General features: G+C 37.1%; 1 protein-coding gene across 2 annotated transcripts in view; it reads left to right on the top strand.

Annotated features, from left to right (window-relative positions):
- The first annotated feature begins 8,809 nt into the window (after window positions 1-8,809).
- DHX40 (DEAH-box helicase 40) overlaps window positions 8,810-20,654 on the top strand; it is a 52,032-nt gene continuing 40,187 nt past the window's right edge. The window contains exons 1-7 of one of the 2 annotated variants that reach the window (XM_082860174.1): window positions 8,810-8,908; window positions 9,807-9,974; window positions 11,000-11,145; window positions 12,843-12,962; window positions 13,162-13,389; window positions 13,978-14,044; window positions 15,016-15,147. In XM_082860174.1, coding sequence (XP_082716300.1) covers window positions 8,857-8,908; window positions 9,807-9,974; window positions 11,000-11,145; window positions 12,843-12,962; window positions 13,162-13,389; window positions 13,978-14,044; window positions 15,016-15,147 — 913 coding nt within the window. In that variant the 5' untranslated portion in view covers window positions 8,810-8,856. Of the gene's footprint in view, window positions 8,969-9,806; window positions 9,975-10,999; window positions 11,146-12,842; window positions 12,963-13,161; window positions 13,390-13,977; window positions 14,045-15,015; window positions 15,148-20,654 lie in introns of both variants that reach the window. The other variant, XM_082860173.1, reaches the window with a different exon arrangement.

Here is a 20,654-nt window from a genome sequence, read left to right as displayed (position 1 = left end):
GGTCTGGGAGGATCCCACATGCCTCGGAGCGGCTGGGCCCGTGAGCCATGGTCGCTGAGCCTGCGCGTCCGGAGCCTGTGCTCCGCAACGGAAGAGGCCACAACAGTGAGAGGCCCAAGTACTGAAAAAAAAAAAAAAAAAAAAAAATTAACCTTGATTTATTATGGGAATAAAAAGGATTTTCTCTGGTAAACAGGTGGGGTTTCAGATTTACTTACATAAACATTTATGTGATACATAAAAAGTATCAGAAAACAAACTATGCTATTTTCTTATAGGCTTACACATTTTGAAATCTATCTTTTCTTCACTGTAGTTATATATAAGCGTTAAACTTTGTTTTATTTATTTTTCCTTGGATTCTTTCTCTTTTGGTGAGAAGTTCATGGTTGTCAAGTATATTTTTTTCATAGTAGTAAAACTAACAAGAACTTAACTTTGCTTATGTTTTACATTTATATAACAATATACACTTCTTTCTTTTTATTCATTCAGTGTTTACCCTTAAATTTATAACATGCACACTCAACCTAGCCTAAGATATCATCTGCCTCTTTCAAACAATATGAAATCTTAGAAGCTTCAACCCTCCCATCATTCTTTTTATTTTTTAAATTTATTTATTTTATTATTTATTTTTGGCTGCCTTGTGTCTTTGTTGCTGGGTGCGGGCTTTCTCTAGTTGCCGCAAATGAGGGCTACTCTCTGTTGCAGAGCTCGGGCTTCTCATTGCGGTGACTTCTCTTGTGGAGCACGGGCTCTAGGCTTGTGGGCTTCAGTAGTTGTGGCATGCTGGCTCAGTAGCTGTGGCTCGTGGCTCTAGAACACAGGCTCAGTAGCTGTGGAGCACGGGCTTAGTTGCTCCACCCCATGTGGGATCTTCCTGGACCAGGGTTCGAACCAGTGTCCCCTGAATTGGCAGATGGATTCTTAGCCACTGAACCACCAGGGAAACCCCATTTATGTTATTATAGTAATTTGGTTTCACCTTTTCAAATATCCTCTCAGCTTAGAAATAAGTGTCAATATTGCTTTTTAACACTCAATATTAATTTAGATTTACCAATATTTTTTACTAACTATTATGTCCACAATTAGTACTTTTAGCCAATGTTTTTTCCTGGCTTCATTGTCCTTCATCTTGAAGTATATACTTGAGCATATTTTAAGCAACAATTTATTATTATTAAACTATTTTAGTATTTGTCTGAAAATAACTTCAGTCTCACTTTGAAATGATACTTTGAGTATAGACTTCTTGATTATTTTCCCTTAACAATGTGGGAATACCTGTCATTCTATTGTCTTTCCTCTATTTTTATTGATGAGAAATCTGCTGATAATGTCTTATTTTTCCCTTGTAGGAAAGGTTTTTTATCTTGTTACTTTTAAGATTTTCTCTCCTTCTGTTGTGTTCTATGTTTCACTTTGTTTAGGTATATATCATTTTTATTTTTTCCTGTTTGTGGCTCAGTGATTATCTACTCAAATATTGCTTCTTTCCTATTTTGTTTATTCTATCACTCTGGAATTCCTTTTCAATATATATTGGGTCTTCTCAATTCTAGTGTCCATATCTCTTAATTTTTCATATTTCCAACTCTTCATAGTTATGTGCTGCATTCTGAGCGATTTCTTAAGCTCTGTCTTCTACTTTATGATTTTCTCTTGACTTGTTTAAACTGTCCATGGACTTTTAAATTTCAATGAATATATTTTTAATTTTTTTTTTTTTTTTTTTTTTGCGGTACGCGGGCCTCTTGCTGTTGTGGCCTCTCCCGTTGTGGAGCACAGGCTCCGGACGCACAGGCTCAGCGGCCATGGCTCACGGGCCCAGCCACTCCGCGGCATGTGGGATCTTCCCGGACCGGGGCACAAACCCGTGTCCCCTGCATCGGCAGGCGGACTCTCAACCACTGTGCCACCAGGGAAGCCCTATTTTTAATTTTTTAATGTTTAATTTTATTATTTTTATAAACCTTCCTATTTGTAATGTTCTCTTGTTTCATTATTGATCTATTAAAAATCTTTTTAATAATTTAAAACATTTAAAAAGTTTTAATAAAAATAAAGCTAGTGACACATTCAATAAGGAGGCCACAAACAGTTGGCAGAAAGAGCAATGGCCTGAGATTTGGAAAGCTGTACCCTGGACTTTGCACTGCCTCTGTCTAGCTGTATGACCATGGGCAAGTCACTGGAGATATTAAGGTCCCCGTTTCCTCATCTCTAAAAGGGAGGCTAGCACTCTCTACAGTTTAAAAGTCCATAATTCTAGGTAGTGCAGAGATAGATAGTGTCATAGGAAAATACCTCAAAATTCTGACACTACTAAATGAAATGAAATGAGAGACAGAAAAACTGAGACACAAACTGCTCTTTTTATTGATTGATTGATTGATTCAGTTTTTTCCTTTTTTCATTTATTTAGATTTCACATATAAGGGATAGCAAACAGTATTTGTCATTCTCTGTCTGACTTATCTCATTCAGCCTAATGTCTCAAGGTCCGTCCATGCTTTCAACAACTTTTTAAATTCAAGTATAGCTGATTTACAATGTTGTGTTAATTACTGGTGTACAGCAAAGTGACTCAGTTATAATATATATACATTCTTTTTCATATTCTTTTCCATTACGGTTTATCACAGGATATTGAATATAGTTCCCTGTGCTATACAGTAGGATCTTGTTGTTTATCCAAACTGCTCTTTAAAAATAGGGTGTAATTGGGCTTCCCTGGTGGCGCAGTGGTTGAGAGTCCGCCTGCCAATGCAGGGAACGCGGGTTCATGCCCCGGCCCGGGAGGATCCGCGGAGCGGCTGGGCCCGTGAGCCATGGCCGCTGAGCCTGCGCGTCCGGAGCCTGTGCTCCACAGCGGGAGAGGCCACAGCAGTGAGAGGCCCGTGTACACCACCCCCGCCCCCACAAAAAAAAACTTTAGAAGAAAACACATGAGAAAATCTTTCTGACCTTGGATTAGGCAAAGATTTCTTAGGTACCACACCAAAAACACAGTCAAAAGAAAAAACACTGATAAATTGGACTTCATCAAAATTAAAAACTTCTCTTTGAGAGACACAATTAAGAAAACTAAAAGGCAAGCCACAGACTAGGTCAAAATGTTTGCAAAGCACGTATCTGATAAAGGACTTGAATCCAGAATCCATAAGGAATTCTCAAAACTTAATATAAAAATAAGTAACCTCTCCCTCCCACACACAAGTGGGCAAAAGATTTGAACAGACATCTCACCAAAGATATGCAGACTACAAATAAATACATAAAATATGTTCAAAATCATTGTCATAGGGATATGCAAATTAAAACCACAATGACATACCACTACTACCTATTATTAGAATGGGTAAAACAAACAAACAGACAAACAAACTGAAAATATCAAGTCCTAGCAAGAATGCAGAGCAACTGGAATTCTCACACATGGTTGGTAGAAGCACAAAAGAGACCAGTCACTGTGGAAAAAGGGTTTGGCAGTTTCTTGTAAACATACATTTATCATTCGACCCAGCAAGTCCACTCCTAGGTATTTACTCAAGAGCAATGAAAACATATGGTCACTCAAAAACCTGTATGTGAATGTTTATAGTGACTTTGTACATAATCACCAAGAACTAGAAACAACATAAATGTCCCTGAATTCATGAATTGATAAATTGTGATACATCCATACAGCAGAATACTACTCAGCAATAAAAAGGATTACATTTTTAATACACACTACAACTGTATTCGACTACAGCTGAATCCCAAAGTAATTATGCTGAATGAAAGAAGCTAGATGAGAAGAGTACATACTGTACGATTCCATTCATTTTGGAAGAGGCAAAACTAAAGAGACAGAAAACCAATTAGTGGTTGCCAGGGCCTAGAGGTGAAAGAAGTGATTGACTACAGAGGAGCACAAGGTAATTTGTTAGAATAATGTAACTGTTTTATATCTTTATTATAGTGGTGGTTACATATCATATACACTTGTCAAAATTCATAAAATGTATACAACTATACACTAAAAATGATGCTTTTTATTACTTGGAAATTATGCCTCAATAAACCTTACCCCACCCCCAAAGACTTATACACAGGCTCTATCACAGATTTTAATGGTCATACTTGAAAGTATAAGCTCCTTTCTTTCTCCTACGAGAAAATTGTATCATAAGAAATCAATAAGGACAACAAAAACTAAAAAATTTAAATGTAAAATACTTGCAATACAAAATCTATGTGCTTTGAAATAAGTAATATTAAATATGCACGGTATTTACTTGCTGGTAATTTCAATCGTTTTCACTTTTTGATTTTACAAGTTAAATGTCAATGAAAGTTTTTTTTTTTTCTAGAGAAATAGTACTGTTTCATTTTTCCTTCAAATAATGTTGATGCTGACGTTTCTCAAATAAACCCAGCTTGCCACCTTCAGGCAAATGAAAGATTTACAGAGACCATCACCAGTGACAGAACATCAATTTTGCAGATTTCTCAATCATCCATAATTAATAATGTTTTGGTCACCCTATTAGTGTCTTTGTGAAATTTCCTCTATCCAGAATCTTTCCCTGGCATTTACTGAAATCTTTCCAACTTTCAAAGCTCAGTTCAAATGACATTAACTCCAAAAAGTCTTTCCTCATCACTCTAGCTAGTTTTTCCTCCTTTAAATATTTAGCTCCTTGACTGCTTGCAGGTAGTGATAATCTCTTACGCATATTTTTATGCCTCTTTATGGCTATTAAGAAGGGTAAATAATATAGTTGTGCATTCTAATGTTTACTGAGTGAACACATGAATGAATGAATAGGAAGTTCGAGTACCCATTGAGCTTTTATTTGAAAGAGTTCCTATTTTACTGATAGAATAATGGGAATGCCACACATTCATGCACGATTATATGCATATGTGTAAAGCATCAATTTTCATTGATAATGACTAAAAGTGTCTCAATTTTTATTAACCTCTCAATTAAATAATATTATTGATGAATGATTAATGACTGCTTGGTAAGTGGCCTTGTGATACTTACTCAAATATTAATATCTGGACACCAAAAAAAAAAAGAGAGAAGAAAGTAGGATGATGTTGTTTTTTACTTTTGAACTGAAAGGTGGGTACTTCTCTAAGTTCTATGGTATGGCCATCTAAATATTTTCCTCCAAATGCCTAAATTGCTAACATCCTACATGCATGTTAATAGAATATGTAACTAGCATGGGGTCCACTACCTCACTCATAGGAAAATTCCCTATTGTTTCTGTCTAACTCTGGTTAGGGAGTGAGATTCTTCATGCTTCCATTCCTTCCAGAACATACAAGCTCCCCTCTCTCTTTCCAGGCTTACATGTATCCAGGACTGCTAAGTGGCTAACTAGTCACAGCTTTGGTTTTTTATTTATTTTTAAAAGGAGGAATGGTCCACACTTCAGATGGCTTATCTTCTTGAATGCCTGCCGCTAGAACTTTCTAACGAAAGATTCTCTTTCTCTTGCCTACTTTGAGGGCTCCTTATTCCTTCGATCAGTTCTTCCTTTCTCATTACATTCTCTCTTCTCTCTGCCCTCTCTAGGCTCAGTCTTATCTGTCTGAGAGAGGCAATAACCAGTTCTTCAAGCATGCCCAGGTGGCTCTGATCTCGGCATTTAGGTTAGCAGTGTCATTGGATCTTTGTTTCTGCTCTGGTGAGGGCTGGGCAGAAGAAAAGTCTTTAGTTTACAAGTAAGACAGAAATAAAGGAGGGAAATAGGGAGGAACAATCAGATTCATATTTTGGGATACAAATCTGTCACAAATGCAGGTTCATTATACCTACTTTGACTAAAAGTTTGTTCTCTCTCTTCCAGACCTGCATTCATTCTCAAAATGTGAACTTTTTCTCCCTCATCAGTACCTCTGTGTTTCAAGTCTCCTAAACACACCTTCTAATTATACCCCAATGATACCATTGACCATGAATCATCACACATACACTGTAGCAGCAGCACCTTTTTCTGGCTATTCTCTTCTCTCCTTTCATTTACCTTAGTTGATTCTAACCATACATCTCCAAATGCATTAAATACCTTAAGTACCTTTTCAGTTTGCCCTCTATTTCTCTTCCCACCCATTTACAGTCTGGCTCCTATCTACTTCTCTTTACCAGACAACTATCGTTTTGGTCAAGTTCATGGATTAAAAAAAAAATCCATGAACTTTGACACTATTGCTCACTCTCTTGACTTCCAGTTATGATTAGCTTTCTACATGCTGCCATTTGTCTGGTGTTTTTGACTTTCTGTATTTCATTGTATGAATATCTTTGATCATTTTCCTTTCTATCCCAGTTAAACTATAACAGTGGTTCTATACTCTCCTTTCTTTCTTGAAGAGGATTTAAAATCCTATTCCATTTTGTAAAATCTAATACTGAGCCTCTTTCCTGTCTTCTGGATGCTCTGAAGTAGATTGCTTAGATTCAAGAACATTTTGAAAGACTGCTTATGAAGCAATAGCAGCAGGGTGCAAGTCATACTTTTCACACTTCTTTGAATATCATTTCCTTCAGGTTTTTTTTAAAATTAATTAATTAATTTTTGGCTGTGTTGGGTCTTCGTTGCTGCACGCGGGCTTTCTCTAGTTGCAGTGAGCGGGGGCTACTTTTTGTTGCGGTGAGCCAGTTTCTCATTGTGGTGGCTTCTCTTGTTGCGGAGCATGGGCCCTGGGCACACGGGCTCAGTTTCTCCGCGGCATGTGGGATCTTCCCGGATCAGGGCTCGAACCGGTGTCCCCTGCATTGGCAGTCAGATTCTTAACCGCTGTGCCACCAGGGAAGTCCTCCTTCAGCTTTTTCTTTTTCTACCCAAAGATAAAAGGAAATAGATTCAATGTTGTTGAGAACACTGACTTTTCTTCTCAGATTAAACCATGTATTTTCTGGTTTCATTCTATATTTGTATCTTGTTTGCCATTGCAATTTGTAAACTTACTGAGCAGGAAATAGTTGTTGTTCTTTCAATTTGGAATAGCCCTAAGCACATGGTTATTAATGGTGACATGTTTTAAACGTCCTTGGTTTTAAAATCAACAATGTTAAACATCATTTGAGTTTTTCACTTTTACTTTTCTTTATTCTTGGCTTGCAGGTTTTATTCTGGATACTCTCACTATGTGGTTCTCATACGAGAATGGAGTCATTCTATAATAGTTGATTTACAAACATTGGAAGAAAATATATTAGCCACCGAGATTTAGATAATTCCATCTCCCATTACAGTACAGTGGTATTAGTGTGACTTTGAAATCTAGTCGTATTACCTCTGTTTTGAGGCAAATATGTGAGCTTTGATTCCCATATATGAAAATTAGTGATAATAACCTACTTGTATGGGTTTTTGTGAAGAATAAGTGAAAAAATTTATATTACATGCTTGACTGCTAAGTGCTTAATAAATGGTAACTGTCATTGGTCTGAAATTATTCTGCTCATTTTCTTAAAAGTGACTACCATGCCCTGTACTCACCAATACCTTGCCTATACTACAAATGTATTTTTGCTTTTTTTGTGGTTTTTCTGAGTTGTGATATTTTGAATTCTAACAGAATGCAGGATGTTGGGGAATTCCTTTAATGGATGAGAGAAATCTGGGATGTTCTATTATCTCATTTATTCCTGTAGCTCCCAGGTTTGGAGATATAAAGTTGTTAGAAAGTTGCTCTCACTCACTTGCATTTTAGGAGACGTTAATCAGTCCCATTTAAAAGGAGTTGATATACATATATTTTAAATAAGCACAGAAAAATCTTGGGGTCCAATGACATCTTTTGAAGCCTGGTTGGATAGGAGAATAGTGAACTTTAGTTAAAGTGACAACTTGAGCTGTCTTTTTTGGCAGTAAGTGTTGGTTAATTCTAACAGCAGGAATGATTGAAAAGTCCAAGAAACAATCTTCTCGCATGGATTTTGTTACGATTGACACTACTTACAAAATTGTAAGGTTCTATAACAGAAAGACCTGCTTCCCAAAGTACCTTTTCTGAAAATTCACCCCACCCCGATTGCTGCATATCTGTTTAATTTTTCAGTTCTTGTGGTTTCCAAGGAATCCACAACCATTAAAAATGAGCTTAACTCCTCTGGAGGTCAATCATTCATTCATCCATCAGCGAATTCAAAAAATATTGACGGTCCAGTTTGAATCACTTTGCTGTGCTCCATGTACCATGATTTTCTAAAGTTGTCGCCCTTGCGTCTAGTTGGGGGAAAGGGCAAGAAAATAAACATGGAAATAAATTAAAATACAGGGTCCTATGAAGGAACTGGACAGCGTGGGGGACCTAAGTTTTGGACACTACGGAAATAGAAGTTCAGCTCTGCAACTCATGAGCTGTGTGCCTTGAACAGGTCATTTCAGGATGAGCAAGGTGAGAATGTCGTGGAACGCCGAACTCTAGGATGGTTCCAGCTCCTGGCAAAGGGTCACATCACGGTAGGTGTGTGAAGGTAGGATAGGCTTGCAGTGACCACTGAGAAAAAAAAGGTGTCGCCTGGCCCTTCTGCGCACAAGAGGGGAAACAGGAGGGGTCCTTTCGGGACTTCTGGGCTGGCTTCGCCGGCGGAGCCGCAGCGCACGTCGGCGTTTGGCGGGAAACACTCGAGCGTGGGCCCTCTGCTCGCGGCCGGGTCTCAACGGTTGGGCACCTCTCCGGCTGCCTCGCGCCACGTCATCGAACAGCTCCTCCTCCCTTCGCTCGAGTCGCACGCGCGGAAGTAAACACCTTGACGTCATCAGGGCGCGTCTTCGCCTTTCCCCTCCCATCTTCCCAGAACGGTGGACGTGCTCACCTCCGCTCTGGGCCAGGTCTATGTCCCGGTTTCCCGCCGTCGCGGGCAGGGCGCCAAGGCGGCAGGAGGAAGGTGAGCGATCAAGAGACGTCCAAGAAGAGCGGCCTTCGGCAGTTCCCATCGCGGATAGAGGTGCGGTCCGCGGGACACTACGGAGGCCAGCGGGAGTTATGGCATGGGGGTTCTGGGGGCGGATAAAAGTCCGCCTTAGGCAGGCAGAGAAGAGTAGGGGGGGAGGCCGCAGCGTTCTTGTCGCTCTTCAAGCCGGAGGGGAACTTTGCATCCAGTGAGGACTTTGGTCTAGAGGGGGGCGGTCCCAGACCCAAGTTGGGTGAAAACCCTGCTGGGGGACAAAAAAGTGAACCCCAACGCCGAAACGCGTTCTGCTCTTAAATGGGCTCATAAAGCCTTTGTTCTCTACCCATCCATTCCCGCCTCCCCCCCTCCGCCCCTTCGTCGGGCCGCCAGCCTGCCTTTGGGTACGGTATGAGGGAGCCAGTTTCCAGGAGCCAGTTTCCATGGTTACCCACCACTTGGCCTTCTGGGATATCAGTCACTCTGAACAGGGACCTAACTTGAACCGTGAATCAGAAGCAAACACAGGTGGCTTTTAATTCAGCTGAGAGTTTTTCTGCTGTGTTCCAGGTTTTGGTCTATTGTTTAATAAAATTGGGTTTTGTGCTTCTGTATAGGTATGCTTGCAAATACATTGCCTTGTGCTAGGCTTAACTTTGTCAGCTACTTTGAGTCATGCATTAGCAAATACTCAAGTTGATTTCACTAAAAAGTTGCTCTGGGTTTATAAACCCTCGCTTGCAAATTGGATGTAGGTGATTTAACTGAAGAGTCATGGGTTGATTATTTCCAGCCCTGAAATTCTATTGTCATTCCCTTTTCAGTTTTGGGAGATTGAATGAGAGATATCTTTACAGGCCTTTGAATTGCACAATTTTTCCCCCTGTCATTACAGAAGAGAAAGGATGCACATCACAGGAGGGAGGAACTACTCCAACTTTTCCTATTCAAAAACAAAGAAAAAAGCTTATTCAAGCTGTGAGGGACAATTCATTCCTTATTGTTACTGGAAATACAGGAAGTGGTAAAACAACTCAACTCCCAAAATATCTATATGAAGCAGGTAAGTTTATTCTGGGAAAATATTGGGAGTACTTAAAAAATATCCTCTTAAAAGCTAATAGGACTTCTGTATTACACAAATGCCCATCATTTGTTTTACAGTCCCAGTTCTTGTCTTGGCACACTGTCCCTACATCTTCCTTGCTTTTTTACGGTCTTATTTCAGATTAGTTGAAATGGCATTTTCAGTTATCAGAATAATTCCAAATAGAATTATAGGTAGATGTTGATTCTGTGCTATAGAATAAGGTTGTCTTGCAGTAGACTGTTGACCACTGGTACTGAAATAATTTTCCGAGGGAAGGGATATATTGATATCTGCTGCTGACATTAGTATTTCTTGGTTCTATCTCCAGAGTGTTATCAGGTAACTGTTTATTCCTTGACTCTCCTAACACCAAGCCAGCTAACAAATTATCCTTACAGTGTCTTTCCCTTCAATACGGTAAAACTTTCTATCATAAGGTTGGTATAGAGCAAAATTATGTTGGATATTATAAAAATTTCGTAGTGTATATTAACTTACTCTAATGCATCAAATCTAAGATGCCGTCTATTAAGACATACCACTATTTTACATACTATTAATGAAAAAAAATGCCATCAGTTATAAGATGCATCTCCCTTTCAAAGATATTAAAATAGTAAAATATGCTTGTAGAATCTATGAAAAGTGGTATATTTAAACTTCTGTGGCAAAGTTAAATCCATTTTAGGAAGTGTGTGGAATTTTATGGATTCCTAGGGGTTAAAAATTCTTGGCTTACTCTTTAGAGTAAATCTTTAGACTGAAATTGAAAAAAATTAATTAAAATATATACATTTAGAACAGCTATTAATATGTAGTCTTATTTTTAATTAATACTTAAATTTCCATGGTGCACATGTAACACAGTGTGTTGTTAATTGGCAGAGTTTTCTTTTAGAAACACTTGAACAGTTTGTATTGATTGACCGGAAACAATTTAGCTCTAATGGGAAGCAATTGTTAACATTTTTGTGTGTTTTTACTTCTGGTTTTGATAGGGTTTTCACAACATGGTATGATTGGTGTGACTCAGCCACGAAAAGTAGCTGCCATATCTGTTGCTCAGAGGGTTGCTGAAGAAATGAAATGCACTTTGGGATCCAAAGTAGGATACCAAGTTCGTTTTGACGATTGCAGCTCTAAGGTACAAAAGTTTTGCTTGTATTTAATTAAGTACTGTAAATTTATAGAAAGAGTGAGAAAGTGATGAAAGATTTTGACTTCAAAATTCCATTTATATTTTAAAGAAACAAAGCCTCAGATTAGAATTAATTTGTGTTGCCCATTGTTAATGCTCTAGTCCTGGGGTGTCTAATTCATGCCATTTAGTTTATGTGACAGTTACGTTGATTTTTCACAGGACTGTCATGTATTTTAGCTGTAAGGATCCTTGGCATGTAAATTACATTTGTATTCTTTAAAAATATTTTTTATTGCAGTAAAATGCACATAAAATAAAAGTTACCATTTGTATTACTCTTAAACCATTTTTAGGTGCAACAATTCAGTAGCATTAAGTTCATTCATAGTGTTGTGTAACCACTACTGCTATCTATTTTCAGAATGTTTTCACCATCCCAAACAAAAACTCTGTATCTACTAAACAGTAGCTCCACATTCACATCTCCCCGCCCCTAGTCCCTGGTAACTTCTATTCTGCTTTATGTCTCTATACATTTCCATATTCTAAGTACCCTGTACAAGTGGAATCGTACAATATTTTGTCCTTTGTGTCTGGCTTATTTCATTTAGCTGAAGTTTTCAAGGTTCATCCATATTGTACGGTTATATTCTTAAAGTCAGTGGAAAACTGACAGCTTAATGAACAAAGTCATTGATCAAGTATTTATTGAGCATCTTCTGTATTCATGGCAATAGTTCATAGTTAAAATTTATATTCCTTCAGGATTTCTTAATCCTGTACCAGATACAAAACAATCTCTGATTTGCCTATGGTCCCTGATAGGAATGGCCATCAACAGTGGCAAAGAATGACTCCCCAAAATACTGTCTTTGCCTTCCTAGTGGTCACTGCTGGGGATTTTTCTTTCTTTTTTTCTTCCTTCGTTTTATGGATATCATTGCTGTTAACTCCTCCTCTGGACCTTACTCTCAGCGTGTTTTTTTTTGTTGTTGTTGTTTTGTTTTTTTTTTGGCGGTACGCAGGCCTCTCACTGTTGTGGCCTCTCCCGTTGCGGAGCACAGGCTCCGGACGCACAGGCTCAGCAGCCATGGCTCACGGGCCCAGCCGCTCCGCGGCATGTGGGATCTTCCCAGATCGGGGCACGAACCCGTGTCCACTGCATCGGCAGGTGGACTCTCAACCACTGCACCACCAGGGAAGCCCTCTCACCTTGTTTTAATTCTAGTCGACTGACCGTATTTTTGTAACAGGAAAGTGGTCAAGGAAGAAGAGAGTGAGAGAAATGGTGCACCTACCTTTTCTCTTGAGTCTTCTAAAATAGCAGCTGAGACAGGGAGATGAATTCCATTTCATTATTGTTTTCCCACAACTTGCTCATCTGAAGTCATTACATTATCTTAACCACTTTCCACTGACTTCATTGTATTTCCTTATTGGTCACTTTTGTTTGCTTTATTCCAGAATATTCACCTTAGTTCCTTATCCCTGTCTCTGTATAGATCACAAGTTTCGTAATTTACCATCCATGTTAGTAGACATGTTATTAGACTATTTTATGTACTCTTATTTCATCAGATTAGTTTGGTCACTTAATATCTGTACATCTGAGGGGGAAAATTTAGTTTGCAAAGCAGGGATGAATTTCTGTGATTTTATTTTTATGTATATGTTAATGTACTCTGCTGTTTGAACATTAGGAAACAGCAATCAAGTACATGACTGATGGATGTTTACTGAAACATATTCTGGGAGATCCAAATCTTACCAAGTTCAGTGTCATTATATTGGATGAAGCCCATGAGAGAACTCTAACTACAGTGAGTATTTTACTGTATCGGTTATTTATTAGACAGTTTACTTCTTTTGGGTAGCTTTGTACTGTATAGTGAATTGCCTTCTCTTACTTACATTTTAATCTATTCAAATGGGAATCCTTTGGTTAGGAGAGCAAAATATTTAAAATAAATTGGTTGTTATGTACACTTGTGACTTATTAGAAATTTACTTTTCTTTCAGGACATCTTATTTGGTTTATTGAAGAAGCTGTTTCAGGAGAAGTCTCCTAATAGGAAAGAGCATTTAAAGGTCGTAGTGATGTCAGCAACTATGGAATTAGCCAAGCTCTCTGCATTCTTTGGAAATTGTCCAATATTTGATATACCTGGAAGGCTTTATCCGGTCAGAGAAAAATTCTGCAATTTGATTGGTCCACGAGATAGAGAAAATACTGCATATATTCAAGCGGTATTACTTGGCATCCTTTTTATGTCTTTTCTGTATCTATGATTCTAGTTGATTGAGTAGTTTGATAATTTATTTGTCTCTATTATTTTAATGGCAGCCCTCATAGGTCCTAGGACTTTTTTTAAAAAAGATTTATTATTTATTTATTTACTTATTTTTGGCTGTGTCGGGTCTTAGTTGCAGCACGCAAGATCTTCATTGAGGCACGCAGGATCTTTTGTTGTGGCGTGTGGGCTCTTCTTTGTGGTGCACGGGCTTCTCTCTAGTTGTGGTTTGCACGCAGGCTCCAGGGCACGTGGGCTCTGTAGTTTGCAGCACGCAGGCTCTAGTTGAGGCATGCAAGCTCAGTAGTTGTGGCACGCGGGCTTAGTTGCCCCGCGGCATGTGGGATCTTAGTTGCCTGACCAGGGATTGAACCTGCATCCCCTGCATTGGAAGGTGGATTCTTTACCACTGGACCACCAGGGAAGTCCCAGGTCCTAGGACTTTCGAGAATCAAGTTTAATTTTTCTGTGGAACTAGGGGAGGTGGTGGTGGTGGGGGGACTGTATTTCCACTAGCATATTATGCTTGTGTTTCTTGCTTTAGATTGTGAAAGTGACCATGGATATCCATTTGAATGAAATGGCTGGAGACATCTTGGTTTTTCTGACTGGTGAGCATTCAGTACCAGGTTTAAAAATTTTACTATTTGTACAAGGGAGCGGGGCACCATGATAGAGAGTTACCTTTGTTGGAAAATCTAGGCTCTACTCATGTTATCCTAGCCTTTTATGATTTTCTGAGTAGTTTTAGATATTATATCTATTACAAGATATATAAGGTAATTCTACACTGCCCTAAAAACCATGAGTCTCATTAGTAAACATAGGTAAAATACACTGACTTTTAGTAGAAAGATATTAAATGGTAAAATATTAATATTTTTATTACTCTATCTTATATAGAGCTGTTAACCACACTAAACAGGCCTGGATCTGAATGATTAATTTCATTATTTCAAAAGACATACTACTAGCTCCTTTCTTCTTTGAGTGGTGGGATGGTACTGTGTGGTAGCAGTACATAAGGTGTAGAATCCATGTCTCATAGACAGGCCCTTTTTGGAGGTCAAAAATAGAAATAGTTAAATCTCAGACTAGTGTGATTTTTCAAGTAGCAGCATCCTACTAACAGATATGAGTAATTTCATGGCTCACCTCCTACACTGCCTTGTACCCCTGTCAGAAGTGAGACATTGTAACAATCTCTTAGCCTTTTTGAGGTACTTAATTAAGCATTTTGAAATACACCTAAATGTAGTATCTCCTGGACTAGCCTCCCCTATGGTAATGATTAACTTTATTGAGTCTTCCTCAAATATACCATATTAGCAAGATGAAAGGCTTTATGATTATAAACATTTTTATTCCTTTAGAGATTTAAATTCCTTGGAAACTTTCTTCTATTTTTAATTTTATTATTGTTGAGATTGAGTACAATTTATGTGTTCATCTACCTTAGATCAAATGAGAGATTTAAAATAACTATTATGTAAAACCAGTATTAATCTAGAAGGGTTTTTTTTTAATTCTTAAATTGATTTTGCTGTTCAGTTGCTGACATTATTTTCTCCCCTCATTTCAGGTCAGTTTGAAATCGAAAAAAGTTGTGAGTTACTTTTTCAGATGGCAGAGTCTGTTGATTATGATTATGATGTCCAAGATACCACTCTAGATGGCTTGCTAATATTGCCGTGTTATGGATCTATGACAACAGGTAATTCCTCACTAGAACAGAAAATTTGATTTTTAAAACTTTTCATTGAATAATAACATGTATACAGAACAGTGTTCAGATCTTAGGTGTTTAGGTCAGTGAATTTCACAAAGTGAACTCACCTTTGTAACCAACACCCAGATCAAGAAACAGAGCATTAGGAGAACCAATCAGCATCCCTTTGAGAGAAGTGATTTTTTTTTTCTTGAAATCTTTTCACATTCACTTTTTCAAGACCTTGGACATCTATCCCCCTTACTATTGTTAAGAGTGGCCTATGTCTTATCCCAGCAGAACAAAAATATTGTTGGTAATTTTTTGAAATTAAGGCTATAATTCCTTGATAGTAGTACCATAAGTCAAATCTGATTTGCCACTGCCACGGAATTTCTAGAAATTTTGTATATCCTTATATATCTGAAACAAACCAGTGGATTGTTTTCTTTTTATGTAGCTACACACATTAGTCTACTTTTCAAGTGCGATGTTGTTCTTTTTTAAGTTCAAAGAGCAAATGCAAACTCTTATTCTATTTGTTCATAATATTGTTGAATGAGGTTTAGAATTTGTTTTATAAAACTATTTTATTATGGAATTTGACTTGTAAAAGCAAAGGGAAGTTAACCTGCAGCCTCTTATTTGAAGTTTGATTGGGATTAGCATTTAATGTATTGCAAAAAGCATTTAAATGTTTTTATATTTTACGTGTAGTTTTGTTTTTGTTGAGTAGGTGGTTCTTATCCTTATATTAACGAAAAATGTTCAGGAATATATGTGTTGGTAAATAACCATAGACCATGTGCTATTTTGGAAATCTTTTTTGTGATGATATTGGGCCCTTGCTCTCAACATTGAGATCTATTTTAGATTTTTACATCTTAAAGGGAATTTGTAGGGTCATTATTAGATATTTAATGTTCTCATTGTTTTTTTTGAGATTTTATCTACTAACTTTTATAATTTACTTTATAACTGATAAGATAATTCAAAACCTGTTGCAGTTGCTTTGTTGTTAACTATTAACAATATATATATTTTTTCTTTTTCTATATAAAGTAAATAATTTCATTCTTTCCATTTTACTGCCATATTGAAAATAATGTTCTCTGTCTGCCATTGCTTCTTGATTATCTTCCTGAAATTCAGTTTTTGTACTATTAAAGGTTGCTAGTGGCCTCCTGTTCCTCAAATACCATGGCTTTTTTCTATTTGTATTTTGATTTTGTGTTAATATAAGTCTCCTTAAATGCTGTTGTTTAGGATAATTATTTGGTTCTCCTGACCACTATTTCTATAAGGCTGCTGTCTTCCCACGCTCCCTGGCCTTTGTTCCCTTCTGAATGTGACTGTTCCCTAAGGTTTCATCCTTAGCTTGCTGTTTTCTTAGAATTCTCTGTTTTGGAGAGGTTGGCCCCTAGGATTCATCTGTCACTTTGTGATGACTCCTGAAAGCTGTCTCTAGTTCAGTCTCCTGCACTCTAGACCTGGTGGGTCTCACAGGGCTTTCTGGTCTGTGCATCCTAGATCATACAATCCAAACAAGTGGCAACTCCTACAGGTTTTCTTTTACCTTTATCTTGTCCAGATCACTCATTTTTCTTTTTTTTTTCCTCATTGTCATCATTAGAATTGGGATCCTCAGTTTGCTTTCCTGAGCTGTTAACATATCCTGCTAACTTGTTTTCCCTGATTTAATCTACCATCCTACCTGCCATGATAAACATAATCTTCCAAAAGCACAGCTCTGATTGTGTCAGTCTCCTGTTGGGTACCTTCATCCATTTCCTATTGCCAACTGAATTATAATGCGAACTTAATAACTTGGTATTCATTATCCTTCCAGTATGACTTCTACCAGCTTTCAGCCCTAATTCCCAGTGTATGTGATTTTCTTTGTTGGTGTATATGCGTAAATGGTAAAGATGTGGGATTGGGTGTGAGTAGAGCCATTATTAAAGGGTTTTGTTTGTTCATTTTAGTTTCCCTTCCGGTTCCAAGGACACTGTAAGGGTGAGCTACTGGTGATCCATTATGATCATAACAATATTTATTGTAGCAGTTTATAACAGTGCAAAGAGGCATTCAGATGGAGCTGATGAGGTACTAAGTAATGGGTGAGGTGGAGTTGGATGAAGTAGGGAGAGGGTGGCAGGTTCCTGGGATCTAAGGCTTTCTTTCTAAGCCTGGTAAATACAATATAGCACTTATTTTCTTTATTATTGCTACTTTGGGTTGTGGAGAGAGACACATAACATTATCATGTTATTTCCTTTATTTCCTGTTAGCTTCAGGAACAGAAAACTTGCACTGGGGAGTGAGGAGTGGGAAGAAGAGTTTCCTGCTTATAGCCTGGAGTGAGGGGGTACAAATGGACCTAGGTTTAGTGAATAAGTAAAAATTATGAGGTGGATATTTTATATTTGCTCTTATTTCTGGGCTAGCCATGAGGGTGGCTGACTGTTTCAAAGGGACATCTTAAAATACCTCCCTACTTGACATAAAAAATTCTCATCTGTCAAATGTGAAGAGGTGCTGTGGTATCCCTTGTACTACCAGGGTCATGTGACCCTGCTCCCTGGGCTGAACTCCCCCAAGCCCCAGCCTTTGCAATGTTCACTCAAACTCAAAATGTAAGAGAGATTTTTGATTCCTTTTCTTCCCACAACATTTTTGTGACTCTGTGTTTGCTCTTTCCTGAACTTGTACTCCTCCTTTCCCTTTTATTCTCCCCTTTCACTGGTTGAAATATGCTATTTTGTTTCACAAGTGCAACCAACTCCATAAGAACCTTTCCTGATTTCCCTCCTCACAGCTGGTTTTTCTCTCTTCTTCATTTGAACCTCATTGTGCTTTACTGTATCTCTTGTGGCACTTAACACATTTATCTTGTGTTACGATTGTCTCATCCCCTCTATGAGATTGTGAACTTCCTGAGGTCAAGTACTAAACACTGAAAAAGTTCTGACTAAGTATTTGTTAAATTGAGTTCCAGATTTTTTACTTTCTGCTGGATATTCTATTAATGTCTTACACCAAACAGTATGTCTGAACCTTTTTCTTGTTTCTCTCAAACCTTTTCCCTCTTCTGACTTCCCCCTTTTTGTTTAGGTCTTACACTCCTTCAGGTTGGTCATGGCATTTAGGGAAAGCTGAACCCTCACAAAAATTTATGAACTGAAATATACCTGTTACTTCATAAGTGACAGTTATTTGCATGGAATTAGACACTTTTAGCACTGACGTAATTATCTAATTCAGTGCTTCTTAGCCTTTTGTGGAGGGTGGGGATCTCAGATTTTTATTTTTAAGTAATGAAAGCCTGGCTGTTTTTCTAGAAAAATGCACATATACCCATATATATATATATATTTGCATAATCAGATTTTTTTATTTTACAGATAGAGGCTAAGTGATGTTCCTGAGGTCACATGGTGAATCTACATTTGATAACTGGTTATTTATTCAGTAGTGGAGAATCTAACAGTACATGTGTTTCCAGAATAGATGAAGAAAAGGAGAGGAGTTTTACCTTGGATTAGTGTACAACATTTTAAAAGGGGAAAACCTACTCATTCAGATTATTGCATAAATCCAAAAATAGTTTTTTTTCCTTCTGCTTGCAAACCAAAGCTATTACTTCAATATAGCAAGTACCAAGTGTCTAAGATAGTTTCCTTAAATGTTAAGATTAAAGATGTGGGGGAATAAGGCTAATGAGTTTCACATAAAAACTTTTAGTCTATGTGGAGTCTCCCCAAATGGGAAAAATTTTCTTTTGTCTTAAAAAGAAATATATACTTTTTAAAAACAATAAAATCAGCAAAGAAAAATAAACTTACTCAGATGCCACCAACATGATTAAGTGATAATCAGTATTAATATTTTGAGGCATATTGTTCTGACCTTTTTATTTATGCATTTAGATATATTTTATTGTTTAGTGTTTTTTTTAACAAAAATGGATTTATTTTACATATGCTCCTTCATTTTTCTTTTTTGCCCTTTGTAGAAGTTTTAAAAGTATAGAAAAGTACAAAAAAAATCCATTTTCCACTATGCAGAACTAATAGTTGGTGTCTCTCTTTTAAGAAAAATTACTCAATTGAGGGAAAATAATACAGTTTCATTATAAAGAATTCAAGCAGTGTACAGTTTTACAAAGGTAAAAGTAAAGAAATCACCTCAAACTCCATCCAGAAATAACCGTCTTTAACATTAGAAAAAACATTATTCAGATCTGTGTATGTGTGTGTGTGTGTGTGTGTGTGTGTGTGTGTGTGTGTGTGTATGTATGTGTGTACATATAGAAGGATAAGTAAGTAGTTAGATAGGTTGACAAATACTTTTTTTAAGAGAGAGATTATACTATTAGCTGCTTTTTAAAAAAGTATTTAATTTTTCTTGAATTTACTTGAAGGAATTGTTAACTTCAAGAATATCTTTCTTTACCACATGAGATAATATTTTATAAAAGAGTGCTTTAAAGTTTAAAAGGATGAAAAATATTAAGCTGAAGTTAATATCTTCTTTTTAGACTATATTTGATTGGAGATCTTATCTGTTGCCTGATTTGAAAGATGAGCACTTAAGTACTGATATTCTTCTATATCCTCCCCTTCTGATTTTTGTTAGTTATTTTTACATTGTTCAGTTGTATTCAGTATTTACTATCAATCCTTTTACCATGGTTTTTCCATTCCTAAGTTACTTTCAGTTAATTATAGATTGGCTAGATTTTAACCTTTTTTTTTTTTTTTTTAATAGAAGAGCTCTTGGGTGTTATTTTTTTTTTGTAGTTCTTTTGTTTAAGAATGTCTGGCTTTTGCCTTTATACTTGAGCTACATCTTGGCTGGGTTTTATGTTCTTGGGTCACACTTTCTTTTCCTTAGAACTTGGTAGACGTTGTCCAGTTGTCTTCTGGCATTGAATGTTGCTGCGGAGAAGTCTGAGGCCAACCTGATTTTTTTTCCCCTCCTTGTAAGTGATTTGCTTTTTCTGTCTGATTGCCTGAAAATTTCTATTTTTATCCTTAAAGTTCAATAGTTTTTAATTAGAATATTTTTTGGTGTTGAGTGTTTTATAGTAAAATTTTCCTGGAATTTTATGTGCTCTTTTTAAAAATCAACTTTATTGAGGTATAATTTACATACAATAAACTGTGCCTGCTTTAAGTATATAGTTCAGTGAGTTTTGACAATGTATATACCTGTGTAACTACCACCACAAACAAGATAAATTATTCTTAGTTGCTCTTTTGATCTGCAAATTCAATTCTTTATTTCAAGGAAATTCTCTTGGGTTATATCTTTGTATATAACTCTTGTCTATTTATTGGTTTCCTACTTCAGAGTTACCAATTATTCTTATGTTGGATTGCATGTCTTCCATATTTTTTAGCTTCCTTCTAGTTACTTTATCTTTTCAACTGCACTTACTGATTATCTCAAGCCTTTTCTCTATGTCAGAAGTTTGATTTCAGCTGTATTAGTGAGAATTCTCAAGATAT

Source organism: Leucopleurus acutus (genome assembly GCF_964270905.1).
Source record: "Leucopleurus acutus genome assembly, chromosome: 19".
Lineage (NCBI taxonomy): Eukaryota > Metazoa > Chordata > Mammalia > Artiodactyla > Delphinidae > Leucopleurus > Leucopleurus acutus.
Note: the sequence above shows the minus strand (reverse complement) of the source record. Positions and strands in the feature narration are given on the sequence as shown.